The sequence below is a fragment of the Ictidomys tridecemlineatus genome, chromosome 8, assembly GCF_052094955.1.
Source record: "Ictidomys tridecemlineatus isolate mIctTri1 chromosome 8, mIctTri1.hap1, whole genome shotgun sequence".
NCBI lineage: Eukaryota > Metazoa > Chordata > Mammalia > Rodentia > Sciuridae > Ictidomys > Ictidomys tridecemlineatus.
This window is the reverse complement of record NC_135484.1, coordinates 109,510,067-109,533,475: the sequence shown is the minus strand read 5'-3', so window position 1 is coordinate 109,533,475 and position 23,409 is coordinate 109,510,067. Positions and strand designations below refer to the sequence as shown.

At 44.1% G+C, this 23,409-nt stretch overlaps 1 protein-coding gene across 1 annotated transcript; it reads right to left on the bottom strand.

Moving 5' to 3' along the window:
• Positions 1-15,630: 15,630 nt before the first annotated feature.
• Positions 15,631-22,555, bottom strand: LOC101977339 (gastricsin). The gene is made up of 9 exons (XM_078018594.1): positions 22,373-22,555; positions 21,152-21,302; positions 20,696-20,813; positions 19,674-19,792; positions 19,125-19,324; positions 18,020-18,142; positions 17,355-17,502; positions 16,511-16,609; positions 15,631-15,877 (listed from the first exon to the last, which is right to left on the bottom strand). The coding sequence occupies exons 1-9, from the start codon at positions 22,435-22,437 to the stop codon at positions 15,725-15,727; spliced, it is 1,176 nt and encodes a 391-aa protein (XP_077874720.1). The 5' UTR covers positions 22,438-22,555; the 3' UTR covers positions 15,631-15,724.
• Between the last annotated feature and the right edge of the window lie 854 nt (positions 22,556-23,409).

Below are 23,409 nucleotides of genomic sequence, written 5' to 3'. Positions count from 1 at the left end.
ATGAATGGAAAGTACTCCCTCAAGGGATGGCTAACAGCCCAATTATGTGTCAAATTTATGGTAACAAAGTAATCCAGCCAGTTAGAAATCAAAATCCTGAACTACAAATATTTCACTATATGGATGATGTATTATTAGCACACAAAGTTAAAAACACATTACTAGAATATTATGCCACACTTACAAACTTATTAAAAAATTATAAGCCAAAGGACTTAGGTGAGACTGAAACTATTCATTCTGGTTCCTTTTTTTCTTTTTTGGTGTCTCTGTTTGTGAGACCCAGGATTTAACCCTGGGGTGCTTTACTACTTAGTTGCATCCCCAGCCCTTTTTACTATTGACTCTGAGACAGGGTCTTGCTGTGTTTCTGAGGGGCTTGCTAAGTTGCTGTGCCTGGACCTGTCAATCCTCCTGCCTCAGTGTCCCAAATTGCTAGGATTACAGGTGTGCTCCCGCCTGCCCGGCAGTATTCCACTTCCTGATTCAGGTAGGAGTGAGGTGGAGTCCTCTGGCTCATGGGAAGTCAATGTGCTGTATTCCTGATAGCTCATCTGTTTTCATGTGCATTTTACTTCAACAAAAAGTGTGAAAAAATGACATTTTTTCCTTTTTTAATCTAAATTTTTTAGTGCATTGTTTGTACACAATGGTAGAACACATTGTGTCATTCTCATGTGTGCACATACCACTAATTTGTCAATTTATTCCCCAGTACCTCCCCTGTCCCTCCATGGATTTAAAAAATGGGGCATATCTACACAATGGAATACTACTCAGCAATAAAAGAGAATAAAACCATGGCATTTGCAGGTAAATGGATGGCATTAGAGAAGATAATGCTAAGTGATCTAGTCAATCCCAAAAAACCCAATGCTGAGCTCTGGTATAGTGATGCCACCTGCTTCATTCTTCCTGCTAAGGATTGCTTTAGCTATTCTGGGTCTCTCATTTTTTCCAGATCAATTTCATGATTACTTTTTCTGTTTCTATGGGGAATGTCATTGGAAGTTTGATCAGAATTGCTTTGGAAGTATGGTCATTTTGATCATATTAATTCTGCCTCTTCAAGAGCAAGGTAGATCTTTCCATCTTCTGAGGTTTTCTTTGATTTCTTTCTGTAGGGTTTTGTAATTTTCATTATATAGTTATTTTACCTCTTTTGTTGTTGTTGTTGTTTGGTTGGTTGGTTTGTTTGAGAATGCGGTAGTTTTGTTTCCCTGAGGATTTGTCACTGATATATAGAAATGCCTTTGATTTATGGGTGTTGATTTTATATCCTGCAACTTTGCTGAATTCGTTTACTAGTTCTAGGAGTTCTCTGCAGGAACTTTTAGGGTCTTCTAGGTACAGAGTCATATCATCACCAAATAGTGCCAATTTGAGTTCTTATAACTATGTGTAAATCCAATCCCCCAAAACCAAATGCTGAATGTTTTCTTTGATCTAAGGAGGCTGATTCATAGTGGGACAGGGATGGAGAGCATGGGAGGAAGAGACAAACTGTAGATAGGGCAGAGAGGTTGGAGGGGAAGGGAGGGGTCAGGGGGTAATTAATGATGGTGGGATGTGATGATCATTACTATCCAAAGTACATGTATGAAGATACGAATTGCTGTGAATATACTTTGTATACAACCAGAGATATGAAAAATCATGCTCTATATATGTAATAAGAATTGTAATGCATTCTTCTTGACTTAGAAGACCCATCTCCACCATATATATCTATATCTATCTATATCTATATCTATCTATATCTATATCTATCTATATCTATATATCTATATACCTATATATATATATATATATATAAAAACAGAATGTAATTTGGAGTTTTGGTGGGGAGTGCACTGCCTCTGTGGGTTGCATTTGGTAACATGGCCACTTTCACATTATTAATTCTGTTATCCATCAACATGGGAGTTATTTCTATCATAAAGTGTCTTCTCCAATTTATTTTTTCAGTGTTCATAATTTTTGTTGTAGGGGATGTTTCACCTCCTTTGTTCAATTTTTTAAAGGATTATTTGCTTATTTACTTCCAACTTACTTGCTTGCCTATTTTTAAAAAATATTTATTCTTAAGTTTTAGATGGACACAATATCTCCGTTTTACATTTTTGTGGTGCTGAAGATTGAACCCAGTGCCTGGTGCATGCTAGGGGAGCGCTCTACCACTGAGCCACAACCCCAGCCCCTTGCCTATTATTTTTAGGCTATTGTGAATGGAATTGTGTCCCTAGGTGATTTCTTTTAGCAGATTCATTACTGGTGTACAGGAAAGCTACTGATGATTGTGTGTTGATGTTGCCTCCTGACATTTTGCTCAATTTGATTATTAATTCTAGAAGTCCTTTGGTGGAATTTTTTGGATCTTCTAAGTATAGGATCATATCATCTGCAAACAGTGGTAATCTGAATTCTCACCTTCCTATTTGTATCCCTTTTATTTCCTTCACTTGCCTAATTGCTTTGACTAAAATTCCAAGTGCCAAATTGAAAAGGAGTGGTGAGAGTGAACATCCTTGTCTTGTTCCTGATTTTAGAAGATATGCTTTCAGTTGTTCCTCACTCACTGTGATGGTGATTTTGGGCTTGTTGTATAGAATAACATTTATGGTGCTGAAAAAGGTTCCTTCTATCCCTAGTTTCATCAGTGCTTTTATCATGAGTGGGTGATAAATATCCTAAGCTTTTTCTCTGTGTCCAATTCAGATGCTTATGTGACTTTTTTCTTAATACCATTTATGTGGCAAATTATACTTATTGATTTGCATATTTGGAATCACCTGTGCATCACAGGAATGAAACCAACTTGACCATGAAGTACAATCTCTTTACTGTGTTGTTGAATATGATCTGCTAATATTGTATTAAGGAATTTTGCGTCTATGTTCATCAGGGATATTGTTCTGTAGTTTTCTCTCCTTGATGTCTCTTTAACTGGTTCAGGGTATCAGGGTGGTAATACTGACTTCATAAAATGAATTGAGAACTGCTCCCCCTCCCTCTTTCTGTTTCACAGAATAATTTGAGAAGTGTTGGCATTAATTCTTCTTTAGAGATATGTTAGTATTCAGTGGAGAATCCACCTGGTCCTGGGCTTTCTTTGGTAGAAGGCTTTTAATTACAACATCAATATCATTGTTTTTTATGGTTATGTTTTTATTTTCTATATTCACTTGGTTCATTTCTGGTATGTCATGTATATTTAGAAACTCATCTATCTACTCCATCTTGATTTTCCACTTTATGAGGGTATAAGTTTTCCAAATAATTCATTATGATTGTCCGGATATCTGTGATGTCTGTGATGATATCTCCATTTTGTCTCTAATTTTTGTATGTGTGTGGGGGGAGGGTACCAGGGATTGAACTCTGAGGCACTTGACCACTGAGCCACATCCACAGCCCTATTTCGTATTTTATTTAGAAACAGAGTCTCACTGAATTGCTTAGCTTCTTGTTGTTGCTGAGATTGGCTGACTGTCTCTGAACTCAAGATCTTCTTGCCTCAACCTCCTTAGCCACTGTGATTACAGGCATACACTACTAGACCTGCTCAGGAACCCTTGGATTTTTTTTCTTTTTTTTAAATTATTCTCTGTTTCATAAATTTCAGTTATAACCTTAATTATTTCTTCTTTCTACAGGTTTTTGATTCATCCTTATTTTGTTTATTGAGAATCTTTCTGATTTTTTTTTATTTTGACTTAATCTTTTAAAAATATTTTAATTTCTGCCACAGTCTGGCTGGACACAAATAACCGAGATGCCACAAAGAACTTGTATGTTCAAACAGGAAAGTTTATTGCCCAAACTCCACCAGCACTCCACGCACACTTCCCAGGAACTCTCCCAGCTCTCCACCGGGCTCTGTGCCAACTCCCCGGGAACCCCGGGAGAACTCCACGGGAACTCCAAATTATCGGGCGTCCGAGTCAGCAAGAGACACCCTATTCCTGGAGCCACCCTATTGCTGGAGCAGGGTCCATATACAACTCAGTACACAGCCTGTTTCAATTTAGCATCATCCAGTCACAGCAATTATATACAGCTTAAGTCATCATCATCTTAATCGCTCACTGGCATCCCCTTTCAACCATTCGCTCTGGCAAAATGCTAGGTGTCATTCCGACTTGACTGTGGCTCTCAACATCTCCCCCCTTCTATTTAATTAAACAACATGCCTGTCTTAGATTGTCCAATACTACATATGGTTCTTACCTGTCATCAGATGAGCTTTCCTCAAGGCATCAGCCTCCTGTCTTAGGTTGGTACCATTGCAATTGGATCACTGACTACCAGTCCAGCATACAGCCATACTTGTGGATAGGCCTTTGTACCAGTGTGTGGGGGGGTGAGGTTCTTTGCCTCACATCTGTTGGCCCCCAAATACCAGTGGGTGGGTGAGGTTCTTTGCCTCACTTCTGTTGGCCCCTAAATACCAGTGGGGGGTGAGGTTCTTTGCCTCACCTCTGTTGGCCCCCAAATATTAGACGATCACAAGCAGAAGGGAGGAGGATGCAAAACACCACAACACCAAGCCAAATGACGGTTCCTTTTGGAAAAATTGTACCACTGATGACACCATCAGCAAAGATACCCCAGCACTACCACAATTCGCTGCACCAACAGATAGTTCACAATGCATACAAGTTTTCAGGCAAGTTCTGCAAGCAGTTCAAAGCAGAGGAATCCATTAATATGTCCATTTCCGCCCAAAGTAAATCAACTCCTTGATTGACCATCACTTGTTGAGTTACATTATTCATTGATGTATCAGTTTATATAGTTTCTTGTGATAGCTATCACAGAAGCTGTAGTTTGGTTTTATCTTTGTCTTCACTGGCACTGGGATGAAGATAGGAATTCTGGCAATGATGGCTAAAAAAATTATGTCGAATTCCAGCAGGCACTAAGAAAACAATTTTCTAAACAATTTACTATCCTGAATAGAATTAGATATAATGAAAAGGAAAGGTGAAATAAACAAACAGATCTGTTAACCACCTTTAAAAACAATCCTCAACAGCTGTTTACCTAATTTAAATTAAACCATTTAAATCACGTGAATAAAAAAAATATTTGGATCCATTTTTTCATGAGCGCTCCTCATATATGATATATGGACATATGCACATACAGACATACAACACAAAACACAAGTGTGCACACATAACATACAACACATAAGACAATAGTAAAGGCCTTGAAGCTTTTCACAGGTGAAATCTGCATTGCAATGTTAAAAACTCCACAGTCAAAAAATAGAACTAATCAGAAAAACATTTTAACCTAGGTCTGTATGAGCTCAAAAAATGAAATAGAACTTCATGATGTGGGAAAGGGCAATAATAAAATAGATATTGAAAAAAGTATCCTGGTTTCATTAGCCTCCAGGTGCAGGAGAACCACTGTCGCAGATGTAAGGAGAGCCAAACTGGAGTTTTAGATATCAGCTGTTATAGATTTGAGCCAAATCATCTTTTCTTTTGGTCTGTAGAAATCAGTTTAATTAATCTCTCTGGAATCCAAATCGGCTGCTGTGTCTCCCTGTGGAAACACACAAACAGACCCCTGACTCCAGACAATCACTGGGTCAGGACCTTTCCATTGTCCTCTTAGAATATGCTTCCAAAGTACCTTGGGCTTATGTACATTTTTTGGACACATATGCCTTTCCACAGCACTAAGCCCTGATGAATCCAAATTTTAAAAGTTTAGAGTAAAAAGGGTTATTTTAAGTTTATCTTTGGGGGATATATACCCCTTCCCAATTCCTTCTTTTTGCTTTAATAAGTACATTTTAATAGTTTGATGAGCTCTTACAACTATGCCTTGTCCCTGTGGATTGCATGGGATTCCTGTTTTATGAGTAATGCCAAATGATGAGCAAAATCATTTAAAAGAGGTAGAAGAATAACCAGGGGCACACTCTGTTTTTAACTGTTTTGGAACACCCATAGTGGCAAAATTTTGTAAGGAATGAGCTATAACATCTTTAGTTTTTTCTCCGGCATGAAGGGAGCCCATCAAAAATCCAGAAGAAGTATCAACTGTAACGTGCAGATATTTTAATTTTCAAAATTCTGGCAAGTGTGTGATGTCCATCTGCCAAATATGGTTAGGTATCAGTCGTCTAGGATTGACTCCAAGATTAACTTGTGGTAAAAAGGTCACACAATTTTGACATTGTTTTATTATTTGTCTAGCTTGTTCTTTAGTTATTTTTAAACACTTGTGTAAAGTATTAGCATTCACATGGAACCTTTTATGAAAATTTGTAGCTTCTTTTAGTGTAGATAAAATATGTATATTATGTGTAGTTTTATCTGCTAAAACATTGCCCAAACTAAGGGCTCTAGGAAATCCTGTATGTGCCCTGATATGTCCTATAAGGAATGGATATTTTCTGTCCAAGATTAGATTTTTTATAGTGGAAAACAAAGAGAAAACAATAGAGGAAGGGGAAATCCTACCAGCATCTTCAAGGGATACTATAGCATTAACTATATACTGACTATTGGAAAATAAATTAAATACAGAATCTTTAATCATCACAAAAGATTGTAATACTGCATTAAGCTCTACCTTTTGAGCTGATTGTTTTATCTGCTAAATCATTGTCCAAACTAAGGGCTCCAGGCAATCCTGTATGTGCCCTGATATGTCCTATAAAGAAGGGTCTTTTCTGTCCTAGATTAGACTTTGTATAGGAGAAAACAGTAGAGTAAGGGGAAATCCTGCCAGCATCTTCAAGGGATACTATAGCATTAACTATATACTGACTATTGGAAAATAAATTAAATACAGAATCTTTAAACATCACAAAAGATTGTAATACTGCATGAAGCTCTACCTTTTGAGCTGATTGTTTGGGTACTAAAATATGTAAAAGTTTGATCAGGGGTAAGTACTGCTCTGTACCATTATTTGACCCATCAGTGAATATATTTGGAGCATTCATGATAGGTGTTTTTCTTGTCATTTTTGGAAAAACTACAGGATGAGAAGACCAAAAAGACAACAAAGGATTCGATGGTAAATGATTATCAAATGAAACATTAGATTTGCACATGATTATTGCCCAAGTATTTAACTTATTAGCTAACCCATCAATTTGATCCATAGTATATGGAGTAATAATTTTATTGGGAGAAATTCCAAACACTCCCTTTGCTGCTTTTATTCTTTTGAGTATTAATTGTCCTACAGCCTCAGGATACCTACTAAGAATAGTGTTAGGAGAATAAGATAAATGTATCCACAATAATGGACCTTCTTGCCAAAATAGTCCTGTAGGTATATTTTTGTTGGTTTTACAATAAATAATAAAGGCAAACTTATATCAATTCTATCCAAATGCATATTTTTCATATATGTTTCAATGATTTTTAATGTCTTTCTAGCATTAGGAATTAAGATGCGGGGTGAATTTGGATCTGATGGACCTTTTAGGATATCAAATAAAGGTCCCAACTCTCCTGTTGGTATCTCTAGATAAGGCCTTATCCAATTTATGTCTCCTAATAACTTTTGAAAGTCGTTAAGTGATTTGAGTTGATCTACTCATATTTGAATTTTTGGTGGATGGACCATGGTTGAGGATAATAGAACTCCTAAATAATTAATTGGAAAATAATTGTACTTTATCTATTGCTATCTATAGATTATAATTTTTAAATAAGTTTGTAAGTGTGGCATCACATTCTAGCAATGTGTTTTTATCTTTGTGTGCTAACAATACATCATCTATATAGTGAAATATTTGTAGTTCAGGGTTTGGTTTCTAAGTGGCTGGATTGCTTTGTTAACATAAATTTGATGCATAGTTGAACTGTTAGCCATTCCTTGAGGGAGTACTTTCCATTCATATCTCTGATCAGGACCCTCATGATTCAATGCAGGGATAGTAAATGCAAAACGTGGACTATCCTCAGGATACATTGGAATTGAAAAAAAAAACAATCTTTAATATCTATAGCTAAAACATACCAGGTTTTTGGCAAAGCAGACAATTGAGGAATCCCCGATTGAGCAGGTCCCATAATAACCATCTCATTATTAATGGCTCTTAAATCTTGCAATAATCTCCATTTCCCAGATTGCTTTTTAATGACAAAAGTGGGAGTATTATGGGGAGATACAGAAGGTTGTATATGTCCCTCCGATAATTGTTGTTTGACCAGGTCATGGGCTGCTTGTATCTTTTTAGTCAGGGGCCACTGAGGAATCCATACTAGTCTTTCTGATTTCCAAGTAATTTTTATTGTCTCTGTGACCCCTCCTGAAAACCAATTCATGTCTATCTATTTCTTGATCTATTTGTATTGGTGCCACTATACTTTGTCCTTTTTTTCCTAATCCTTTTCCTTTCCTAAAACCTTTTCTAGCCATAATAGTGGGCACATTTGAATTGATGTTATTTGTTAATGTCAAACCTAATTGATCTAGGACATCTCGTCCCCATAAATTTATAGGAAGATGATCCAATACATGTGGCTGTATAGTTCCTTCACATCCTTCAGGATCCTTCCAATCTAATACCGTTGCACTTCTATGAGGATTAGTCGCCACGCCTAGGCCTCGAAGCGTTTGAGTGGCTTGTTGTAATGGCCAATGTTTTGGACATTCTTGATGAGAAATAATGCTAGGGTCTGCACCTGTGTCCAGTAGCCCATTAAATTCATGTCCTTGAATATTTAGTTTTAGCATGGGGCGAGAATCTAAATTTAAAGATAGCATAGCCCAGTCTACACCTGTGGAGCCTGATTCCCTGGAACCTCTTTCTAGAGTACTACTGGAAAATTTATCATGCAGGCTGGGTATTTTTAATAACTGTGCTATTCTATCTCCTGGTGAAATTACTGATATACCTCTTGGAGAACTAGCTATAATTTTTAATTCACCTTCATAATCAGGGTCAATTACCCCAGGACTTAATAATAAGTCCTTTTAGAGTAGAAGAACTGTGTCCTAATAATAAGCCTACTGTTCCTTGGGGTACAGGTCCTTTTACCCCTGTGGGAATGATTTGAACTCCCATCTCTGGAGTTAGTACTGATCTGGTGGAGGCGCAGATGTCCAACCCTGCACTCCCTCTGGTTTGTCTGATGAGAGATCTAATAGATAATGTGTTCTGGGCACTACCCTGATGGTGTTGCTGGGTTCCTCCAGTGCCCCGTATATTTCTGGTCATGGGCCCTGGAGCATTGGGCCCCCCTGTCCGTTTTTTGACAATGGTGCCCGATGCCTTTCTCCACAATATCATGGGTAAACACCTGGTCCTTGTCCGTTTTTTGATAGCAGAGTACCCTCTATGGTGGTTTGAGAATGGCATTCATTAGCCCAATGTCTCCCTCTATGGCATCGTGGGCAAATACCCAGTATTCTACTCCTTTGATACCTAGTTTTGTTAAACCCTCCTCCTATGGAGCAACTCCTTTATAATATTCTGTTTGTTCACAATTATAGCATGTTTTTGGCCTGGCATCTAAAGCCTGTTGCACTGCAGCTGCCAAGATTTGCCCCTATTCATTAATGTCTCTACATAATTTAATATAGGGGTTTAAATCTTCATGTTTCCATGGTCTAATGGCCTGTTTGCATCACTTATTTGCTTGTTCATAGGCTAACTGCTTAATTATTGGCATTGCTTATTTTGTATCCCCAAAAACTCTGGTAGCTGTTTGAATAAGCCTATCTACAAATTCAGCATAAAGTTCATTAGCTCCTTGTATAACCTTAGATAATTGACCTTGTAAATCTCCATGACCTTGTAAAGTATTCCATGCCCTAACTGCATCTGCAGCAATTTGTGAATATATGGCAGGATCATATTCAATTTGTTGCCGCTGACTCTCATAAGGTCCCTGTCCTAACAACATGTCTAGATTTCTCTGAGGATAACCGGCTCCTGCATTTCACCTAGCCATCTCCGTGCAAAATTCCTGATTGGCAACCTTCCATAACAAATATTTCCCTCCATTTAGCAAAGCTAAATGCTAGTCCAATCTGCTGGTGTCATGTCCAAGTTGGTAATGGATTCGACCATGTTTACAGTGATGGGTGCTTGGGGACCATAGGTTGTTACAGCCTCTTTCAGCTGCTTCACTGTTTTGTAATCTAGAGCACGGTGAATTTGCTGCCCTCCTTCCTGCTCAAGTACAGGGCATGCTAATCTTTGATGTCCTGTCTCAGGATCCCATCTATCAACTACGGGGGTTGGGGAACACCCAGCATATGTTGTCTCCATAGGTGAAGCTGTTGGTTGGACACTTATGCCCTCTGGTGATAGAAAGGTGTTAGTAGCAGCCTCCTGATGTAACTTTTTCCCTGATGGCCCCTTTTCCTTTAAATTTTTTCCTCTGATTAGCTCGAGAGATCTTCTCTTTTACTTGATCTAAAATGTCTTCTACAACCATCTGAACCTCTAACAATTTACTTAACACTCTTTCAGTTTGTTTTTTCCTAATTTCTGATCTACTATAAAGATAATGCAACCCAACAAGATAACACAAAACAAAACCGAAACAGAATGAAACAAAAATGGAACAAAAATGCATTGTATCAATTTTCCTATTTTCTTGAAATGTATATTTGTGGTCTAACATTATCTCTTCTTCAGGGGTAAACAACTTCAAACCTTGAGCCAACCATTTTCCCTAGTTTGCCTGAAAAAGTTCTAGGGACAGGCAACTTGAAATAAAAACAAAATAAATCAAAACACCAACACATTGTTTTTTGAAATGGTCACCCATTCTTTTGCTCTCCTTCAGGGGCGAGCAATTGCACTTACCCCCAAGCTTCAGGAGTTCCCCACACGGGCCACCAAACGCTGCAGTCTGGCTGGGCACAAATAACCCAGCCGGCACAAAGAACTTATATGTTCAAACAGGAAACTTTATTGCCCGAACTCCACCAGCACTCCATGCACACTTCCCAGGAACTCTCCCAGCACTCCACTGGGCTCCATGCCAATCCCCAGGAACCTTGTGAGAACTCCACGGGAACTCCAAAGTGGCGGGTGGGCGCCCGAGGCATCAAGAGCCACCCTATTCCTGGAACCGCCCTATTGCTTTAGCAGTATCCATATACAACTCAATACACAGCCTGTTTCAATTTAGCATCATCCAGTCACAGCAATTATATACAGCTTAACTCAATCATCATCTTAATCGCTCGATGGCATCCCCTTTCAACCATTCCCTCTGGCAAAATGCGTCATTCAGACTTGACTGTGGCTCCTAACAAATTTCTTTTGATACATTCTACATGATAGTAGAATGTAATTTGACATATTGTACATAATGAAGTATAACTTCCCATTTGTGGTTGTACATGACGTGGAGTTACACTAGTCATATATTCATATATGAACATAGGAAAGTTATGTCCAATTCATTCTACTGTCTTTTCTATTCCCATCCCTCCTCCCTTCCCTTCATTTCCCTTTGTCTAATCCGAAATGCTTCTAGTCTTCCCTCCCCCCTCCATTGTTTGTTAGCATCCTCAAATCAGAGAGAACATTCAGCCTCTCCTTTTTAGGGATTGGCTTATTGCACTTAACATGATAATCTATAGTTCCATCCATTTACCTGCAAACTTCATTCTTCTTTAAGGCTGAGTACTACTTCATAATGTATATGTACCATATTTTCTTTTTCTATTAATCTGCTGATAGGGCACCTAGATTGGTTGCACAGTTTAGCTATTGTGAATTGAGCTGATAACCATAAACATGATGTGGATGTGTCACTGTAATATGCTGAATTTAAATCCTCTGGGTATATAACGAGGAGTGGGATAACTGGGTCAAATGGTGGTTTCATTCCATGTTTTCTGAGGAATCTCCATACTGCTTTCCAGAGGGATTGCACCAGCAAGTCCCTCACATCCTCACCAAGATTTATTGTTACTTGTATTCTTGATGATTGCCATTCTGATGGGAGTATGATGAAATCTCAGTGTAATTTTCATTTTCATTTCTCTCATTGCCAGAGATGTTGACATTTTTTCATATATTTGTTGAACAATCATATTTCTTCTTTTTTGAAGTATATGTTCAGTTCCTTTGCCTATTTATTGATTGGATTATTTGTTTGTTTTCTTTTGTGTTGGTGTTAAGTTTTTTGACTTCATTATACATCCTAAAGATTAGTGCTCTGAGGTGCAATGGCAAAGATCTTCTCCCATTCTGTAGGCTCTCTCTTCACATTCTTGATGATCTGTTCTGAAGAAGTTTTTAGTTTGATAGCATCCCATTTATTGATTCTTGATTTTATTTTATGTGCTTTAGGAATTCCTTGTTGAGGAATTTGGTTCCTAAGTGACATGATGGAGATTTGTTCTATTTTTTCTTCTAATAGGTGCAGGGTCTCTGGTCTAATGCCTAGATCCATGATCCACTTTGAGTTGAGTTTTGTGCAGGATGAGAGGGGGTAAATTTTATTTTGCTTCATATTAAATTCCAGTTATCCCAGCACCATTTGTTGAAGAGGCTATATTTTCTCCAATGGATGTTAATGCCACCATGGTCTAGTATGAGATACCTGCATTTATGTGAGTTTGTCTCAGTGTCTTCTGTTCTGAACCATTGGTCTTCATGTCTGTTTTGCTGCCCATACCATGCCATTTTGTTACTATAGCTCTGTGGTATAATTTAAGTCTGGAATTGTGATGCCTCCTGCTTCACTTTCTCACTGAGGATTGCTTTGGCTATTCTGGGACTCTTCTTTTCCCAAATTTATATCATGACTGCTTTTTTTGTTTCTATAAAGAACATCTGTGGGAAGCCATCTATGAGCCATGTGTGGACTAAGCAACATTCAAGCCATTAGGCAGGAAAGCCTGATTCTGGGAACTCCCAGTTGGAATCCAGTGGTTCCAGAATGCTGGATTCATGTGGTGCCCTGTCCTGGCTCACTGCTGGAGTTCAAGCTTAACCCTGGAAATGGGAGTGACCCGCTACAGGCAAACTGCCTCCCAGAGATGTGTGTAGCTTGCTAGATGCCAATCAACCTGTTTCCTGCAAGACCTGGTACTGAAACAAGATTCCTCCCACTGAAAACTTATCCCTGGCTTTGATGTACTCCCCCTTCAATAAAGAATTGGGGCCTTTTTCAGTTGTCCAGTTCCAGTTCCTATAAAGACTGGAAGACCCAACAGATGCTCCACTTTTTAAATCTAATCTTTGTCTTTATCTTACTTCTTACTGATTATTTCAGACTTTTAATTTTCCAAGGACTTTTAATTTCACACCTCCTGGGCAGGAATTTGCTCTGACAGGGAGCTGGCAACAACATCAAGTATCACTGAAATTTTAAAAAGAACTGCATTAAATTCATGTAGAGCTTTTTGTAGTATGGCCATTTGGACAATACTAATTCTGCCTATCCAAGAACATGGGAGATCTTTCCATTCTCTAAGGTCTTCTTCAATTTCTTTCTTTAGTGTTTTGTAGTTTTGATTGTGTGGTCTTTTACCTGCATTGTTAAATTAATACCCAAATATTTTAATTTTTTTTCAGACGATTGTGAATGGGATAGTTTTCCTAATTTCTCTTTCAGTTGATCCATCAGTGAATGATAGGAATGCAATTGATTTCTGGGTGTTAGTTTTATATCCTACTACTTTGCTGAATTTGTTTATGAGTTCTTGAAGTTTTATGGTGGAATTTTTGTGGGTCTTCTAAATACAGAATCATGTTGTTGGCCATAGGGATAGGTTGAGTTATCTTTCTTTTTCTTATCCTTTAATTTCTTTCTTTGATCTAGTGCTCTGACTAGAGTCTCAAAGACTCTTGTTGAATAGAAGTGACAAAAGAAGGCATCCATGTCTTGTTCTTCCACTTTTTGGAGGAAATTCTTTGGAATTCTTTTTTTTTTAAGAGAGAGAGAGAGAGAGAGAGAGAGAGAGAGAGAGAGAGAGAGAGAGAATATTATATATATATTTTTTAGTTCTTGGAGGACAAACATCTTTGTTTGTATGTGGTGCTGAGGATCAAATCCGGGCCACACACATGCCAGGCGAGCATGCTACCACTTGAGCCACATCCCCAGCCCTTCTTTGGAATTCTTTTATATTTTTCTCCATTTAGAATGATGTTGGCCTTGAGTTTAGCACATATACTTTCTACAATGTTGAGCTATGTTCCTACTATCTCTTGTGTTTTGAACATAAATGGATGCTGTATTTTGTCCAATGCTTTTTGTGCATCTATTGAGATAATAATGTGATTCTTGTCTTTAAGTCTATTGTGGTGATTAATTATATTTATTGATTTCCACAAGTTGATCCAACCTTGCATTCCTGGGAAGAACCCTACTTGATAATGCACTGTCTTTTTAATATGTTTTTGTATGCAATTTGCCAGTATTTTATTAAGAATTTTTGCAACTGTTCATCATGGATATTGGTGTGAAGTTTTCTCCCCATGATGTTCTTTGTCTGGATTGGTGTCAGGGTGATAGTATGAGTTTGAAAGGGTTCCCTTCTTTTCTGTTTTATGGAATAATTTGAGGAGGATTGGTGTTAGTTCTTCTTTAAAGGTCTGGAGAACTCAGCTGAGAATCTTTCTAAACCTGGGCTTTTTGTTGTTGGTAGGCTTTTGATGATGTCTTTAATTCCATTGCTTTTAAAATTGATTTATTGAAATGTTCTATGTCCTCCTGATTTGATTTGGGTAGGTCATATGTCTAGAAATTTGTTGATATCTTCATGATTTTTTATTTTAGTAGAGTATAAATTTTAAAAATAGTTTCTGATTATCATCTGTATTTCAGTAGTGTCCATGGTGATATTCTCTTTTTCATCATCAAGAATTCATTAATTTGAGTTTTCTCTATCTCATTCTTAGCTTGGCTAAGGTTCTATCAATTTTATTTATTTCTTCAAACAACCAACTTTTTGTTTCTTCAACTGTTTTTGATTTTTTAAAAAATTTCTTTGATTTCAGCTCTGATTTTGATTATTTCCTGTCTTCTACTGCTTTTGAGCCTGAGCATAGCTCAGGGTCAGCCCTCCTTCAAATGAAAGACCTGAGACTTAGGAGTCAGGTAAATGCAATCTGCCTGACTCAGCCCAGAGGCTCCAGAAGCCCTCCTAGAAGTAGTTTCTAGCACAGCCTCCCCCCTCTAGGACTCCATGAAGGTTGCAAGTGCCCACAGGTGAATAGAATCTTCAAAAAATTCTGGCCAATGTTGATTAAGAGCTGAAGGACAGACATCTAGATCTGGGAATTGGGCCCCCAGTCACACTCTGAGAGGACAAACATGTGGGTCCTGGGGTCCGCAGTACCCTTGAGTGTGGACATGTGGACCAACACAGTATCTCAGGTCATTAGAGATGGGACCCTTTACCACGGTCAGCCTCTCTAGAGGGAAGCTATGAAGTCACTCTAGGCTCTGAGGGGTCAGGGCCTCTCCCAAGCCTCAGCTCAGACTCTCTTTCTCTTATCATCTCAGTGACCCACCAGGGAACCTCATGGCCACACAGGTCCTTCAGAGGGAGACTTGTCCTGATTCCTACTCTCCCCATTCCCCGAGGCCAAGACCACGCCACAAGAAACCTCCAAAAACAACAGGTTGGTAACATGGGAAACTATTTATTATTAGAGAAGGTCCACAGAGGAAGGAAGAATGCAGAGAGGATGCACAGAGGGCCCCAGGGAACACGGGGTCGAGAGGAGGACGGGAGCCCAGGTGTCCAGGAGGAAAGTCTAGGCGAGAGTGGCAAAGCCCACCCTGTTGTTGGCCAGGTCAAAGATGGAATAGTAGGACCTGAGGAAGACGTCCCCAAGAATCCAATAGGGCTGGCCATCCTCCAAGGTCATGTCGATGGATTCCAATCCCACAGAGCAGTAGCCATCCTCCTGCTCCACAGAGAAAGGCATTTGGTCACACCTGGCCTGGGCACTACTCAGCCCTCAGCCCTGGGTCACTGGCACACTTCTAGAGATGAGCAGAGAAAGAGCTGCCCCTGAGGACTCAAAGCCCAGCTGATTCACCAGAGTAGGGGCTGTGGGGAGAGGTTCTCAAATCCGTAAATTCAGGCTGCCTTGGCCTGTCCCCATGGGGGGGGAACTCTTCTTCCCCCAAGACCCCTCCTGCACATGATTTATAGCAGGTCTTCAGGGTCATTAAGGCTTGGAGGAAGACGAACTTGATTGAAACTTTGCCCTCACCCTCATCACCTCTGCAGCTGGAACAGTTATTGAACCTCTATGAAACTCCAGGTTTTCATTTGTAAAACAGAATGAGAATCTCCCCCATTAAATGTTGTGACAATCATGTGGGAAGCCTGGACACCAGGCTGCACTCAGTGACTAGCCCTAGACAGAGCCCCTTTCCACTGATGAAGAGAATAATTGATCATGGGTGACACTCTTCTGGTGGGGATAATCCCAGGTGGCCTAGGTTGGGAAATGGCACAGGGCCAGGTGGAGCTTTTCTGGCTGCACCTGATCCTCCACCCCAGTGGCCCAGCCCCAGGGACCAAGACTTACATTGAGGATGTAGGCAGAGGGCGGCAGAGGGAACTGCACCCCATTGATGACGAAGGTGAAGGTGGGCAGGTTCTGGACGTCATTACAGTTCACGAAAAACTGCAGAGAAACAGGTTCTTCCGGGTCGCCTCAATCCCCACCCAAGACACCTGCTAAGCCTCCCGGATGCCCAAGACATCTTTTTGGAGGAGAGGGCACAGTTCAGGGAAAATGCTATGTAGATACTGCGTCGGTCTCAGGTGCACTGCTAGAATAGGTGACATCCAGAGAGACCTGAGAATGTCCCACACCCAAAGACGCTCCTCCTGCCTGAATGGCCCCTCTGAGAGGTTGAATCGCTGCCATTTTCCCGCAGGTGTCCTTTGAAACCCCACAGCCATGTGCAAAACGTGGACCAGGGCTCCCTCCCCTAGTGGGGAGGGCTAGTTAAGTGACCCATGTCATTTCAGAAGACACACAGGAGTGAGGAGGCATAGCTGTGTGGAGGAGAGGGAGGTGTGGACTGAAGGTTTGTCCCTTGTTGCTCACTTTGTTGCCCCACATTCCAGTAACATTGTTCTAACTCAAAAACCCAACCAGCGATCAATCTGATTTCCTGAGTGGACGGTAGCACAGAAGAAATTCGTGTCTGACAGTGACTTCCCATGTCTCTCAGCACCCACATATGGCTCCACCGTAACCACCCTCCAGCCTCATCCTGTCCCAGGGCCTGGTGTTGGGTACCCCGTATTCAGTACATTGGGCAGCACAACCATGGAGCCCATGCTAGTCTGGTGTCCCATGTGGAACTAGAAATGGCTCTGAGTGGACTCTCCTGGCCAGGGGACAGCCATGCCACACCCACCTGTCCATACTGATCCTCCTGGGCCCCAATGGTCTGCAGAAGGGAGCTCAGGTGCTTCTTGGGCACAACAAGCAGAGAGGTTCCTGTGTCCACTATGGCCTGGCAGCCCTGGGAGCACCAGCCAGAAGCCTCTTCCCCAACATAGAACCTGGGTGGCAAGAAGAGGGCAGCCTCAGCCCGACCAGGTCAGGGCAGCCAGGGGAGACCTTCCCGGCACAGGGAGCAAGCAAACCAGAGGCCAGTGCAACTACACCCTGCCTCACATTCCCACTAGGTCTATGCAGGGTCACATAAATGGCCCAGGGTCTATTTCTAATAACTTCAAGGAAGTTTCGAGAAGCACTGAAAAGCAGAGACATCATGTTTTTTAAAAAGACATGGAACAAGTTAGTTGTCCCACATACCTCAGTTTTGAATCTGTGGTGTCCTGAGTGATTGGACAGGAGCTTCTCCAATACTAGGGATTCCCACATGTGCCCCCCAACCCCTTTCTCCAGACCCAGGGTTGATGCCCCTGTGGAGGCCAGCTGAGGCTCTAGGGAGGACAGGCCACAGGAGTCCTCGGTGACCACACCTCAGTGGAGCCTGGATGAGTGAATGCTACGGGTGCCCAGAAGCCAGCTTCAAGGAAGGAGCGTCCCCAGGAACCCCCAACCCAGACTCACTCCTGCATGCTGATCTGCCAGTAGAGCTCTTGGGTGACAGGAGCCCAGAAGATCTGTCCTGTGTACAGGCTCTCGTCCACACCTCCAAAGATGACCGCTCCTCCGTCCTCAGATCCCTGTTGGCTGCAGGACACACAGGCAAAGGAAGTGAAGGAATGGCCAAGGAGTGGGCACCCATGCTAAACAGTCACCTTTACAGGGAAAGAGCTCCTTCCCTGGTTTCCAAAGGGTTTTTCTGAAGACAGGGCCATGGTCCCCTAAGACTTCTGAATGGCACTGTGCCACAATGCACTATGTCAAGGACAGCCCCAACTCTGCAGACCCCACTCACACTGTGTTCTCTTCTGCTTTTCATTTCATGCCTTTGCTGTGCCCTGTCACCAGGAGCCTCACCGATACCCAACTTTTTCTTTTCCTCTGCAAGTGGTCAGGGACAGGGCTTTGGTGGAGGGGAGGAAAAGACAGGCCATGTTTCTTCCAGAAGATTCCCCTTAATGGTAGCACAGTGGCTCCTTCCTAGAGTTTCATGTGGTGTGCAAACAGCCAAAAGGAGTCCCCAGGGTTAGTGACAGGTCAATGTGTTGAAAGCAGGATAAGGAGACCAAGCCACAGCAAGAAGATGGAACTGACTCTAGACGGTAGAGAGAAAGAAAGCTGGACAGCAAGAGAGAAAAGCCAGGCCCAGGCCCCTCCTGACCTGGCCTGCTGTGGGGGCTGGGGGACAGTGGGTGAGGAGTCAGTCGAGGGTCTAGACCAGGAGACTTCAAGACATAGAAGGACCCATGCAGGAGATGAGGCAGCAGGTCACTGGACAGAGAGGCCTCAGGGAGAAGCACAGGCGAGGCAGGGGGCTCTCGGGGCCCAGAGCAGCAGGCAGGCCCAAGACATGGGGAATTAGAGCAGCGACACTCGGGAGAAGTTGAGACTGAAGAAGGAGAGACCATCCTGTGTCCTGAGAGTGGACTGGGGCAGGGGCAGGGAAGCCCAGGAGCTGAGGCTCTGAACAAGTGTGGCCCAGCCACCCCCTGCTGGGAGGTCTCCACACCCCAAGGGATCAGGACTTGGTACAGGGCAGGACTTAGGGACCCGCAGGGCAGTCTCTCACTTGCTGAGGTAGACGCTGAACATGGGGCTGGACAGGGCGTTCACACGCAGCATGCCCTGCAGGGCTGTGGTGGCACCTCCTGAGGACAGGGCAGGGTAGGCCAGGCCCATGATGCCGTCGAACTTCATATACACAAAAAAGGTACCCGGCTCTTGCTCACTGAGGCCAAACTCCTGGTTGGGGACCTGGATGCTCTGGACCTGTGGGGGGAAGACACATTGGAGGGAAGGTGACACTTCTGAGTGCATCTATGTCCTCCTGCCCCATGCCACCAGAGACCCTCCATGGTCTTCCTTCCTCCTTCCTCCTTGGCCCATCTGCCCACTTCTCCACAGGCATCCCAACTGTCACTTCTCTTCCAAGGGCCTCCTCCACTGTAGCCTCCCATCCCCACACCTCTGCGCCCCAGTTCTAAGCTCCTAAAAAAATGCACCATGCCTGACTCGTCACTCTGGTGCCCCATCCCTGGACAGGAAAGAACAAGGACATCTAGGTCCCAACCCTCTCACACCCCCCATCCAGGGTGGGGGTGGCAGCTGGAGCACTCACAGTCAGGGTGTCATAGCCGAAGAAGCCAGTGAGGCTGCCGGTGCCATACTGCAGGGAGAAGGTCTGCCCGTTGGTGGAGAAGGTGGAGGACTCACTGGGGTTGAATCGAGGGTGTGTGGCTGCAGGAGGGAGGCATGGAGGCCCAGGGGTGAGCAGAGGGCTGCCTGGCTCTCAGGCTCATGGGCTCCACCCCTGCCTGGCCCTCAAGCTAACCTCCCAGCCTGAGGCGTCAGCACCCCCACCTGGTCACCAAGGCAGAGGCTGACAGCTTTGGCCCCTGGTTCCTCTTAGTTGGAAGGCATTGACCTGAAAACCCGTGTTTCATAATTGGTTGCCCAGTGATGACCACCCTGTAAGCAGGTGCCCGAGACTCCACCTCTATCTCTACCCCACCAGAAATTGGCACAAAGCCTAGTGGGAAATGGTCATTCAGTGAGGAGTACGGGGAGGCCTAGAGAAGAATCCACTCACCCCAACCCCGATTCACCCAGGAGCTGGACATACTGGGATGTGGAGGTTCATGGGGTGTGCCCATGGTGGACAGAGATGTCCACACTCCAGCCCCAAGATTTTGGAAGGAAGCAGGGCAGCCTTAAGAAATTGAAGATCCTCTGTCTCCTTAAATGACTCCAGGACAGGGACCACATCCAGCAGAGTTTTAGCCATTCCCTGGAGACCCTCAGGGAGAAGCTAGTGGATAGCAGAGTGGAGGGCGAGGCACAGAGTGGACAGCGTCCTGAGGGGAGGAGCAGCACTGCCCGGTGAGCAGGAGAGGGTGGAGCAGAATGAACTGGAGAGGGTGAGGTGGACGGCAGAGATGAAAGGGTCCATCCTGACACAAGGCAAGGCAAGGGGCCACCCTGGAGCAGGGCCAGCCTCCTCCCTCTGGCTTCTTGATGCCCTGAGACCCTAAACAAGTCCCTGGTCCTCCCCAGGAGTGAGCACCCTTCCCTGCCTGCATCCCTGGACATGCCAGTGCCTGGCCCTGCCCAGGGGCCCTCCCTGCCCAGCCCAGCACTCACTGCAGGCCTGGCTCTGGCAGTAGACCGAGGGCACCCACAGGTTGGAGGAGCCAGTGTCAAACAGGACCAGGAAGTTCTGGGGTGGAGTCCCGATGCTGATCTCACCAAAGTAGGCAGCCTGGGGAGCCATGGAGACGGCTGTGAGCATTAGGGGGCCCCAGGGGCCAGGCTTCTCCATGGGAGAGCAGGAAGGACAGCCCTGCCCTACAGCCCCACCAGAAGCCAGGGTCCCAGACACACAGGCCTCCGTCCCAGCCTGCCCAGGGCAGCCACGTGGTCTCTGTGGGTCAGCTGCCAGGTCAGCTGGGGCCCTCCCCATGCTCTGCCCAATGGGCCACTCACTGCAGGGTGGCCCAGGCTGGCAGGACTGGGAGAAGGGAGCAGCCTCAGGGTGGGAGCCCAGGGAGTCCCCAGCTTTGGCAGCAGTGACAGGGACACCTAGAGCCTAGGACTCACATCCATGTAGCTCATGGGCTCATAGAGCACGCTGAAGTCGCTGAAGCGGTACTTCTGAGCGGGGTCGTACTTGTGGGTCCTCAGGAAGTCCCCCAGCAAGCCCTTTTCCCTCATGGTCTGACGCATAGTCTTCATTTTCCTCAGGGGGACCCTAGGGGAGGCTGGGTGTCAGGGCAGGGCCCCCCTCCATCCTCTGTCTTCTCATTTCTTCTCTCCCTGATGTTCTCCCTCGCCTCCTTCCCTCTTCCTCTTCTTTCTTTCCTTCTCCACTTCTTTCAACCTCACTCAGCACTTCTCCAAGACTCAGGAAACAATGAACTTCCCTCATGCCTGCCCTCAGCCCCTCTCAGGGGTCCTGTTCCTGCCCTGGCCTCTGTTCTCAGAGACCCTGAAAATACTTCCCATGAAGGGGAGAGGGACTTGGGACGCTATGAGTTTACACCTTCCAGAGGTTGTCTGCTGATATTTGTTCTTTTGTTGTTTAAGGTTCAGGTCTGGGATGTGACTCAGTGGGAGAACATTTGCTGAGCATGTGCCTGACCTGGGTGCAGTCACCAGCAACATGAAAACGTAGAAATAAAATAAAATAGATCTCAGAAATAGCAAAACTCACACCAAAAGGCGTCCCTTCCTGTGGTGTACTCTGATACCTGGTACTGCCTATGAGATACACCATGGAGTAGGGGAGCAGCAATAATCCCCTAATATGTTTAGTCTGAAGCTGATTGAATGTGTGGCTATAACTGCACACAGGAAAGGCCCTCTGTGCTCTTCCCAGGTGGCACAGCAGGCAGGGTGGCAGGCAGGCAGCCCTATGGTCTCCTGAACCAGATCACCTGCTCCATCCTGAATTTTCAACACCTCATGTTATAGTGATTTACAGGAATTAGTGTTTTTGCTAAAATAACTTTGGCTTCTTCCAACCAATTTGGGGTCTCAGGAAATTTTTGGAGAGATTATCTATCTCCTCTAGAAAGGACTGATATTTTCTGTAGGAAGAAACCACACCCTTCTTGTAAAGGCCGGCGTGGGCATAGTCACCCTACTCTCTGCTTCAGGACCATCTTCTCCCCTCAGTCTGGGAGGCTCCAGCAGGGGCAGCCTTCCCTGGCCCAACAGGGAATCCCGCTCAGACCCAGCTGCTGCCCCCTGACTAGCTGCTCCATACAGGGCTGCAGGCTTCCTGAGGTTCCCTGCACCCACAGCCAGGCCCACACTCACTTGACAATTGTAGTCGACGCCTCCAAGGCCAGGAGGCAGACCAAGGCCACCACCATCCACTTCATGATGCCGATTCCCAGCTGGTCACAGAGCAAGCGCCACTCTGAGATCCACAGTCGCACTGGAGTGAAGACTTCAGCATTCCCTCTTTATACCCCCTGGATGTGGCCGAGTCCCTCCCTCTGTGCCCTGGGCAAGCATGACCCAAACCAGTGTCCCCTGCACACCAGGTTGCCATTGTTTCTCTGTTTTTCCCCTGGACCATGGCCACAGCTGACTTTTCAACTTGTTGACTTTTGAATCCAACAGCAGAGGCCAGGAGGTACGGGCGATAAGACAGAACAAAGTAGCCATAAGATGGAGGGGCAGAGCTGCTCCTCCTCCAGGATCCAGTGGTTGGTGTGGGCATTTGGGGGTGAGGTCTACGAGGTAGAGACAGAGAGAGGGGCATAGGAACGTAGGAGGGTTTCTTGGCCAGCATGTTTTGACATTGGGGATCACAGGATCTTTGTCATGGGCACTCTCCTGTGTGCTGTAGGCAGCTTCACACCATCCTGGTGACTGCCCACCAGGTGCCAGGAGAAGTCCCTGAGCTGTAACAATCAGAAATGTGTCTAGGGGTTAACTAACGTCCCCCAGTAGGGGTGACATCATTGAGAACTGTGTGCTTAAGTATGCCCCTGGTGGTCTGGCTCAAGTACTGGCTCCCAGCACCCCAACTCCTTGGGATGGAATTGGGGTATGTGTGGGGGTCCTGGGTCAATAGGTAGCATGGTGATGAGGACATGTTGCTAACAAGGCAGTTCTGATGCTGGGGATGGGGCTGGAGACCAGTGGCAGAAGTCATTGACTGACTGTGGGAGTCTTCACAGGCTTTTCAGATCCATCAGGGGACTTGGAGAAACCCTCAGCACATGCCCAGGTCACACTCACAGGGTACACCATCTGGGCATTGGCCGTGCCTCGGGCAACAGAATGGAGAGGAGCCGGGAACAGGGCACAAAAAGAGGGCCACCCCTGTCCTTGTCCTCTTCTTC